We start from the raw sequence: 10,727 nt of genomic DNA on the forward strand, positions 1-10,727 counted from the left end.
CACAAAGCGGCTTTAAAAGTCACCAGAGTTGGAGTTGGGAGCATTGGAAGTCCCTGGTTGGGGGCCTGGGGATGCAATCCCCCAAATCATATTGGGGACCTCTGTCCTCCTAGCTCTATAAATTCTTCTTTCTCGTGGTTTCTAGGCACCAGCCTAGCAGTGCCTTGTAAAAAATAGGCACTCAATAAATACTTGATTTATTTGAATGTGATCCCAGAGAAAGCCTTCCCCACCTATTCTCCAGGACAGGCACCACCAAACCAGTGTGCTCTTCCTGTTAGGTGGGCTTCCCCAAAGAGCATGTCTAGGATGGCAGCTGCAAGCTCTCCGTAACCATGGCAACAAGGGATTAGCCTGATGGGGTCACGGTGTCATGGGAGGGGCAGTGGAAGAACCTGCTCTGGGGTCAAGGGAGCTGGGGTACATTCCAGTCCTCCCCTCCATAGGACTTGAGGTTTCACAGCTTCTGGCTGGGGCTGGGAATATCGGGGATTCCCTAATTGAGAGACACCCCATCAACTCTTTAACAGAGATCTAGCTAACCAACCCTATTAGCAGAGATTCTATTAAAAGAGAAACCCCATTAACTGAGACCCTGATGATAGAAATTCTATTAACAAGATCTCCACTAACACTTTTTCTATACAGAGATACACTTAGCTAAAATTTTCCATAGCAGAAATGGATCTCCTTCCCTCCCCAGCTCACTCTACCTGACCTGTCATCATAACTTAGATAAATAGAATTATTATTATTAGTATTCATTTCTCTTGGAACATAGGGGTTAAATATACAGGCCTGGGGGCAGCCTCCCTGACCCTGGGGTCACCCCATCTTTGGGATCAGATCCCCACTGGTCTGCCCCCCTCTTGGCACCCTGCTCCCTGCCAGGTCACTAACCCCAATCCCCCTAACTCTGGTCCCTAATGAAGAGGCCACCAGGGGGCAATAAATTATCATCATCATCATTATGTTTGTAAAAAAAAAAAACAAAAACAAAAAACGTTCTGGAGCATGGAAAGCAAGTGGAAGAAGCAGCTGGGAAGACTGGAGCCTGGAAGCTAAGCAATAGTGGTAAATAAGCTTGGGAAGCAGGAAGGATGCTTGTCAAGGAGTTAGTGAGCTGGAGAAAGAAAGTGTCAGGAGCCCAGATGGAAGGAAAATGAGATGGGGTGGTAAGAGCAGAGGAGAGGGAAGCTGTGTGCAGGGGTGAGGGAAGATCTTAGGAAGCCAGGGGGCAGAAACCAGGCACAAGGTGAGGGCCTGAGATGAGAGGCTGTGGAACAGGCTCAGGGCAAAGGGAGGGGTGAGCTGCGGAGGCATGCCGGGAGACACCCGGACCCAAAAACGGGCCAGGGGAGAGCTGGCAAGAGCCCCAGGGACAGCATGCATGGGGCTAAGGGGGTGAGGGGCAAGCAGTGGTCCACGAAGCGGGGGAAGGCTGGCAAGGCGGCCCTGGGCCTGGAGACACTCCACCCCGCTCAGATCTCCAGCAGGTTGCTCTGCTCTGGGCTGCCTTCAGGGGCTTTCTCTGGGGGTGCTGGGGAGGCTGAAGGTCGGGGCGTCTGACTGGCCTCCTCTTCCCCTGCACTGCGGCCCTCCCCCAGTTCCTTGGGGCCGCTGGCAGGGGGTCCCGGGCCTGGCTCGCCATGGGTACGTTGGTGTTTGCTCAGGTGGTCACTCCGGGTAAAGCGCTTGGAGCAGAGCAGACAGGTGAACTTCTTCTCCCGGGTGTGGGTGCGCACGTGGCGCTCCAGCTCGTCCGAACGGGTGAAGCGCTTGCCGCAGAAGAGCCAGTTGCAGACGAAGGGCCGTTCGCCAGTGTGCCAGCGCAGGTGCGCCTTCAGGTGCGACGCCTTGCCGTACACCTTGCCGCAGCCGGGGATGTGGCAGCTGTGGATGGGCTTCTTCCGCAGCCCAGCGGCTGCCGCCCCCAGGCGCTCAAGCTCCTGGCAGTTGGGGCAGTCGCAGGACGAACGCCCCGCTCCACCGCCTCCGTATCCGCCGCTGCCCCCGGTGCCGGCCCCCCGCGGGGTCTTGGCCCCACCGCTCCCTTCTAGCTGCCCGCTGTTGCTCACTGCCTTGGGTTTATAGACGTCTTGGGGCAAGACATGCTGGGGCCCTGGCTGCAGGAGGTGAGGAGCCGGGTAGGGAGCTGGGTTAAGGGGGGCGAAGTCAGATGGGTAGGTGGGCAGCTGGGGGTTCAGTGGAGGCTGAGCCGGACCTGTGGGCAGTGTCCCTTGCAGCCCATCACCCTGGCCCTGCCCACCACCTAGCCAGTTGCCCCCCGGGTGCATGTCCCACCAAGGAGTAGGAGCGTTGCCTGGGCCCGGTGAGATGCCTGCGTGGATGCCTGCCTTGTACCAGGAGCCGTAGGGGTGTGCCATGTCCAGAGAGGTGTAGACACTGGGCAGGCAGTCAGAAGAGCTGTGGCCCTTGGGCACTAGGAGCCCAGGGTCCTGGGTGCCCGTGGGCCCAGGGAACGAATGGGAAAAAGGAGGGTAGTCATTGGCATAGCCCGAGGTGGGCGCCGGAGGACTGCCTGCAGGTGGGAGGAGCCCATTGGTGCTTGTAAAGGGGGCTGGGTAGGCATCCCCCATGGTTTTGGGGGCTGAAAGGTCACTGCCCACAGGGTATGGCTTCTTGGCGCCTGCTTTGCCCAGTGTCGCTGAGTCCCGCAGAGGGCTGGTGCCACCAAATTTGCTGCACGCTGCCGTCAGCATGGCCAGGGGACTGGAGCCATAGTGAGCTTCCTCCTGCGGACAGAGGGAAGCACGGCTTAGGGGGAGAGGAGAAGTGCAGAAAGAAGGGCAAAACTCTAGAGACGTGGAGAGTAGAACCAAGGGGTCCAAGAAGAGTCGAAGAGGATGGGAGGTAGAGGAGGACGGGCCGGTGAACACTGGGCCCCAGGGCAGAGCTCAGACAGAGTCTGAGTCGTGGGGAGGAGAGCCGGGTCCAGACTGCAGCCTAGCAACCCAGTCCAGGAGGCAGAGTTCACTGTGGAGTTGCTGGGGTGCCGGGGGGGGGGTGTGGCTCAGAGGAACAGGAGATGCTTCTTAAATAACCTCAAGAAGAGCCAGGAATGGATGCAGGACCTAGGTGAGGTGAGAATTAGGGGTCCTATTCCTGGAAGTAGGTTCAGAGCGGAGGCCATGGTCAGAGACTTGGAAAGACGCAGCTCGAAGAGTAACATGGGAAGAAAATTAGAGGAGCGCAGTTGCCCCCACTCTAGATTTGCTCAGCTTTACCCCATATTCCACTCCTGTCTCTGCTTCAGCTCTTGACTAAGGCAGCGACTGGCCTGGTCTCCCTGAGGCCACAGCCTCATGTCCCTGGTAAGGAATCTCTTGGCAGGGATTGTAGGGCTGGGGAGCAAGAGGGAGCGACGCGGAGACACTGGGACATTGAGAGGGAACAGGGCTGCCGCCAAGCCAGGACTGTGGCTGAGGCAAGAATGTCTTTCAAGCGGGCAGTGGGCACCTCCTGCTTCGTGGAGCCGGCTGGTACCCCTTTGGGAAGGCTGGAGGAGCCTGAGGTCCTCACACCCCTCCAGGCCCAGGAATTGGGATGGCTAAGATATTGGCCCCCCGCCATACCCTGCCATGTCCAGTGTCCCCTAACATGTAGCCTACACACATAGCTGGTCTCTCTTCACCCTCCAGCACCATGCATGGAGGAAGATACATAGACGTGGGGCATGGGGCTCTTTGAGAAGCACGAAAAGCCCTTAATTCCCATCATGCTGCTGCTGCTACAAGGCCACACCACCCTGAGATGCCCATCCCTTGGGAGCACATGGTGCCTCTCCCTGGGTGAGCCTCAAGACACACCAGGAAGAACAACTTCCAGAATCCCTGGCTGGTACAGACCTCCAACACTGAGAATCCCACCCAAAAAGATGACCTCAAAAGCTGACCCCATACAGTTCACTGACTGGAGCCCTCAAAAGCTAATATAACTGGTGCCTTCCCAGTAAAGCTGAAAAAGAACCCAAGCAACCGAGACCTGCCTGGTCCCTCTGAGCATGCAGCAGCCTGTGTGTGTGCGCGCGCGCATGCGTGTGTGTGTGTGTGTGTGTGTGTGTGTGTGAACAAACATACAGCTACATCTGGGGCTTTAAGGTTGTGGCGAGGGGCCTCTGCCCTCATCATTCCTGCACTGCTCCCCAAGGGCACACTGGCTGCTCCCTGGCCCAGTCACCTCTTTCTGAGGTCCTGTCGACCCCACAGACTCCCAAATTTGAGCCAACAAAACCTTCCTGAAATTCGGCTATGGGAAAAGCCCTGGGTCCTCCCTAGCCAAAGTTTCCCTGGAGCCTCTGGTCTCCCAAGCTGAGGCAGGGTAGCTGGTGGGGCGGCACTTAAAGCCTAATGGAAAGGTAAAACCACGAAATGCGAAGGAGAGAGGCAGAGAGCAAAGGACCCTTGCACAGGGTGAGGCACAGAGGGAAAAGCCCCAGAGGTGGGGGAGGGGGAACAGAGGGGAAAACTGGCATTAAGGGGCAGAAATGGGCAGAAACCCAAAAGAGCAGAAAGGTGAAAAAACAAAGGGCACGGAGAGAGAGGAAAGCAGAATAAACAAAGAGGTGATGGAGAGAGCCTGGGCTAGGAAGGCAGAGGAAAACAGAGAGGGAGGGGAGGAAGAAAACAGAAGAGGGGGAGGAGGAGGACGATGAAGACAGATCTCCTACCTAAGAGAAAACCACCATGATGCTGGGCCCCAGAAAACCCCCAGACCAGGCCACTCCTCCCTCCTTCTCCCCCTGACCGCTTCTCCCCCTCGGCCCAGCCCGGCTCCGTTGGTTTCCCTGCGGTCGGTTTATTTTTAAAAACGCCGACGCCGTCCCCCCCTCCGCCCGGCCCTCACACTGTGGCCACAGGGGCCTCAGCCAAGCCTGGGGACCCCACCCAGCTAGGGAAAGGGAAGGAGGGGTGAAAGAAGGCAAGCAGCCCCAGGCCAACAGGAGACCCCGGCCCTGGAGCAGAGGCCCCCGGGGCCCCTGAAGGCAGGGAAGGGGGAGCAAGGCACCAGACCCACTCAGACAGGTTCTGGAGGCCAAGAACTGGGCACCTGGCTAGGTTCACCGCAGCCTCAGTTTCCTTCTCCTGCTGCTTGCATGCTCCTGAGAGGCTCCTACCTATGTGCCCCCATACCTGATCGCATGTATTCCTTTCCCAGGGGCCTGGGAGTCCCTCCTTCCAGTTGTTTTTCCTCCTACCTCCACCCCACCTTCCGCTGAAACAATTAAAGCACGCTGAAAGTACTGAGGCATCTCCAGAGAAAGAACGAGGAGCTCTCCCAGCTCTCTCACTTGTTCGGGCAGCCCGGCCAGGGAAGGCGGCCCCCTTTCTCCAGGGAGCTCACAGTGCCCAGCTGATCTCCTGCTGAAGCTCACTGTACACCCGAGGGCCTGCTGGCCATCCACTCTGGGCACCCAAGTTCCCGGGTGCCTGTTCTCCACTTTCTGCCTGCGCCCGTGTTGTTCATTTTTGGGTCCTCCCCGCTTCCAGTTCTCCATCCCCACCTGGCCCTCACCCCCATTTCTCCCTCCTGCCTCTCCCCCTGCAGCTCACTCTTCCCAGGTGAGCCTCTCATTAGGCAGCAGCTGCTTTCCTCTCGGAACTCCCCAAGTTCTTTCCACCACCAGAGAGCCCGCCCATACCAGGCAGAGGGCTTCCTGGGTGGGGAAGGGGGACTATTGAGGGCCCAAGTGCCCCAAAAGTAGGAGAAACAGGTGGAGGGACTGGAATGCCTTTGTGTTGGGGCGGGGGGCATCTCCGGCTTACCAGCAGTGAGGGTCATGAAGGCCCAGAAGCCAGGACACACTCCTCTTGCCAAGTCTACCCCAATCCTGTGCCTTTCTAGCAGGCCTCCAGGCCAGCCCCTCCCCCAGGCCCCAGTGCCACGCTGGCAACTCTGGCACGGTGCCCACGCCCACTGACATTGCCCCTGCCCTGGATGGCCCTGGAATGTCCATGTGCCTTGGTCCTGAAGCTTCCTGAAGACCAACCTCAGGGTTTCAATGGTGGCTCAGTATAAAGTCTGGTGGGGGGTGGCATAGCAATGTGCCCTCAGTGCAGCAGGAGGCAGAGCCCCACGCCTGGGACCCCCGAATGGACACAGAGCAGTGACGAGGGGCATCATGTCCACCCCCACTGCCTTGCCTGCCATTCCCTCAGACTCAGTCACAGACTCACCATTCCCAGCTTTCCACACACACACCAGACCACACTTGGACCAACAGATGCTCAGAAGGCCTAGCTGCTCCACAGACACACACGCCTGTGCTCTCACCACGCCAGCCGTGTGTGCCTTATGTCCTAACACTTCCACCCAGGCCAGTGAGCACAGGTGCCAAAAGATGCCCGCTCCATCTCACACACACCCCTCCTGCAGGCCAAGTGAGTTGGCTTCCCATTCCGCCCATCACCCCCGGGACATGAGCTAGGGCCCTGGGAGCAGGGATGGGGGATTCTGAGGGGCTCCTGAAGCTGGAAGACCTGTAGGGAGGGCTCTCTGGCTCCAAATTCCTGTGGAAGGACCCAGAAAGCAGGACAGAGATGATGACAGAGAAACAGAGTCAGAGACTCAGAAGGAAGGAGAACTCAGGATGTACTAAGTGGCTCTGGGTGGCTCTGAGTCCTTCCTTTCCAACTATGCACCTGGAGTCCCCCAGAACCCCTGGTAGAGTCAATGATTTCTTCAAACCCCCAAACCTGACCTCCACGGTACCCTAGATCCCTCCATCCCCAGTGCCAAAAGCAAGGGATGCTGGGGTCCCAGCCTGTAGGGGAAGTGGCCCAGGCCGCCCTGGAGCCTCCCACTCCCAAAATAGAGCTGAGTTTGTCTTTGGCTGAAAGCTAAATATTTGTGAGCCGGGCAGGCGGCCTCAGACCCTGGCCCTCCTCCTGGGTTCCCTCTCAGGCCCGGGCCCAGTGCCTTGGTCAGCCCCCCCACATGCACGGGGCGCCCTTCTCCCCTCTCTCAGAGCTCACCTCTTCCTCTACACACACTGGCCCAGAGGCCCAGCCCCTGCCCACCTACAAACCAGACCAGCTACAGCTCAGGCTCAGACTAGGAGCTCCTGGAGACGGGACCCCCAAGGCACTCGGGAGCCCATTGTAGCCCAGTGCCCACTCCACGAGCCCTCACACTCTCTCCCCTGGTCTGCCATGGCTGGCCTCTCTCCCAGCCCTCCTCTTCCTCCTCTCTCCATCCCTGTCCACTCCTCAGGGTTGGCGTGCAGGGCGGACCTCAGAGGTCTGTGCCTTCTTCTGACCTGGCCCCTCTCATCTTTCTTTGACTGCTCTCTGACCCCTGGCCCCACTCTCTCCAACCCTACCTCCTGCCCTCTGCTCCCCGCTCTGAGCCCTGTCCTCTCTCCTCATCAGAGGGACCCTAGAAGTGACAAGCACCCCAGCCACTGTCTGTGTGAGTTGGGAGTGGGGGTGGAGCAGGCAGGGATTAGGGCCGTTAGGACTGTCGCTGGTGTCCTGGTGGGGGAGGTGGGGACAGTTACCTCAAGCAGGGAGGACGCCATCCTGAGGCTGGGGAACGGGTCCCAAGGAGCCAGGCAGATGGAGAGAGCCAGCCGAGCCGGAGAGAGAGGGAGAGGGAGAGGGAGGGAGAATGGGAGAATGGGAGAGAAGAGATCTAAAGTTAGAAGGGACTGGGGGGTGGGGGGTGGGGGGGCTGCTCTCTGTCTGTAGGGATCCACCCTCTAATTACAGCTTTCCCAGCGGAGAAGGCTCCGGATCCAATGAGCAGGGCGAGAGAGGGAGGCAGAGGGTCCAAATTTCCTGCTCCATTTGCTGAGCTCCCCAAAGAAGGGATCTGGGCGGGAGAGGAGAAACAGGGCTCCAGGGAAGGGGTGGAAGCAGGAGGAGGGTAGGGCCATGGGCAAGTTGTCAGGGTGTCCTGGGGGGTGCTGAGGGGGAGGGTTGAAGGGACGGTGGGCCCAGGTGTCCCACACCCCGCCCCACCCCACCCCCGGCGATCCCCAAGGCATCCAAGGGAACCCCTCCTGGGGCTCCCTGGTGTCATGTACCTGGGGGCTCTGGGGCTGGGTGTCCTGGGTCTCTCCTCCCTGGAGGTCTGGCAGTGGGAGTGCGGGCAAGGGGTGGCCTCAGGGCCCCTCGAGGGCTGCACTCCTCTCCCAGACCAGCTCCTCTCCTGTTCCCACTCGGGCTGTGATCCTACAATCCTACACTGACTCCAGAGTCCTGGCTGCCGCCGCCGCCGCTCTCCTACTGCTGCTGAGACCGCCGCGCCGCTGAGGGAAGGAACAGGAGGGAAAAGGAACAAACCCCAAACCACTAATTAGAGATCCAGGGGGGGGATGGGGGATTGGGGACGACACTCACACAGAGAGACTGGAACACACTGACATACACACTCATGGACAAACACAGGATGATCAACGCACACGTCTGCACACACGGCACTGCCCACACCGCCACGGCCGCTGTCATGAATGAACACAGACAAACTCACACACACATGAGCACAGTGACATGGCTGGAGGGGCACACACACGCCCCCCGCCCTGGGAGCTGACCGCAGAGACGCTTGCTTCTCCAGTCACCCACCTCTAGATCAGAAGAACAGTGTGTATGTGCGTGTGTGTGCATGTGTGTGTGTGTGTGTGTGTGTGCACGTGGTGAGAGACAGGAGGGGAGGCTGTGCTCCGGGTGGAGGCTTCAGCTGTCTAACTTTTAGGGTCACTGAGGAAGGTTGAAGAGCAAGGCCTGGAAGAGGGACGGAGAATGGGACGAAGGCTTGGCACAGGCTCAGGGGGTCCCCAGTCTTCTTTCCAATGCCTCAGTTTCACTCCTAGAAAGTAGTACCTAGGCCTACCTCCCTTTGTGGGGCAGAACCTGGATCTTCTGATTCGAGGAAAATTGAAGGTGCAGGAGGGAGGGCGGAAGTGGAAGGTCATTGGATCAAGTCATCCTGCCCGAGCCTAGCCCCTTTGGATTAACTCCCAAAAAGATAAGCCCTGGTCTCCATTATTCCTTGCCAGTTACCATCCCTCGGCTCCTCTTGGCCACACATCAAATCTCCATCCTTTGCTGGATAGTTCTAAGCGGTCTTGCTCTCCTGGGAGGGAGCCCCCAGTTCCCTTTGTCATTGCCATGCATCAGTGCCCTCTTGCAGCAGGCAGAACTGAAGTTAGAGCTGCAGCAGGACTTCCCAAAAGTGACTTCTCATTGAAACGGGGAAGAAAAGAAGGAAGGTCAACTAGGTTGGGAGAGGGAGACCCAAAAAGTTTATGAACTGAAATCTGGGCCCTAAGGTCATTCTCTGGGAAAGAGGGGCCCAGGTCACCAGTGAGGGTGTCTCTCCCACAGAGGGGCCCAGCCAGCTGCAGCTGCTTTGGAAATTACTCCCCAACATAACCCTCAGCCCCTCCTAGCCCTGTCCATCAGAGGAAAGGAGACCTGTCCTTCCCTACTTCCCTCACTTCCCAACTCAGTTCCCTCACTTTCTCCCCTTGCGTGCCCACCTCCCTGCTCCTTTTGGTCTCACTGATGAAAAGGTGGGGAGGAAGGATGAGCAACCTGGAGGTCCAGGGAGGGTTAAGTGCCCTTTAACCAGCTGGCAGGATCAAAGTTCAGGACCAGTCATTTAGACTCCAGCCCCATGATGTGAATTCCCCCAAGAAATCCTGCGGGTCCAGCATTTGCGGAAAGGGTTAGGGAACCAGGATGACTGGCTGACAAATGGAAAATAAGGGGAAAAAAAAAAATCAGAAAGACCCAGAGATACACAGAACAAATAAAACAATCAAGAGACTCAGAAGAGATGCTGTGGGACATAAAAAGAGAAAGAGACAAGAGGGCCACAGTAGACCAGGTGCTGCTTGGCTTTAAAAAACCAGAGAGAGTGGGGGGAGGAAAAGGAAAAGAAACAGGCCCAGAGGAACAAAGATAGAGACAATGGCTTGGAAGGACAGGACAGAGAAAATAGCCGGAGGAGGCCTGGCCAGGTCTGGAGGAGGCAGAGGGTTAAGCGGCGGGGCAGGTGGGGGGTGGGGATGGAGTATAAATAGCGCATAATTGTGTCCGATGATTACACGGGCCACCCCACCCGTCTGCCCAAGAGGAAGTGCCCGTGGTGGGGTGTCCCCGTGACCTCCCAGTCTCCCCCTGGTGGGGGCATCCAAGGCTGAGGTGGCAGATGGATTTCTGGGGCCCCCCACTCAGAAGCTAGGAGGAAGGGGAAGCTTTGGAGAAATTACTACACAGCCAGCAGAAAAGCCTGAGAACAGTTAGATTGGGCAAGCAACTGAGGCAGAGGAGAAAAGTTGAGACTCCAGAATAGAGAATAAGGGGCAGGTGAGAGAAGGGATTGGAGCTCAGCCTAGATTGGGGAAGAAAGGAAGAGACTGAATAGAAAACAAGGCAGGATGAATGGAGGTGCAGGGCTGGGGAGAGGAGGTGGGGGGGGCACAGAAGGTCAACCTTCTCCACTTCCCTTGGGGGCCTTATCCCTAATCCTACCTGAGAAGGAGCAAGGAAGGAGCAAGGTTCCCAGAAATATGTGAGCCAAGGGTCCCTGATGTGTTACCCCCAAAAGGCTAGTGCCTGGACACAGAGCCCCCTCCCAAAGGTCAGTGCCAAAGCCAGGTAGAGAGGTTGCCTGAAGCCCCCAGCTGCATCCCTTGGGACCCTGGGTTCTGACTTCTTCCACACCCTTTTTAAAGATAGTCCTACTGCCCAGCTGAG

General features: G+C 57.9%; 1 protein-coding gene across 1 annotated transcript; it reads right to left on the minus strand.

Moving 5' to 3' along the window:
- Positions 1-1,481: 1,481 nt before the first annotated feature.
- Positions 1,482-7,540, minus strand: SP7 (Sp7 transcription factor; the record flags this gene model as incomplete). The annotated part of the gene is made up of 3 exons (XM_080811943.1): positions 7,520-7,540; positions 3,249-3,365; positions 1,482-2,756 (listed from the first exon to the last, which is right to left on the minus strand). Exon 3 carries the CDS (start codon positions 2,721-2,723, stop codon positions 1,482-1,484), a length of 1,242 nt encoding a protein of 413 aa, XP_080668069.1. The 5' UTR covers positions 2,724-2,756; positions 3,249-3,365; positions 7,520-7,540.
- Between the last annotated feature and the right edge of the window lie 3,187 nt (positions 7,541-10,727).

Source organism: Martes martes (assembly GCF_963455335.1).
Source record: "Martes martes genome assembly, chromosome: 8".
NCBI classification, from domain to species: Eukaryota; Metazoa; Chordata; class Mammalia; order Carnivora; family Mustelidae; genus Martes; species Martes martes.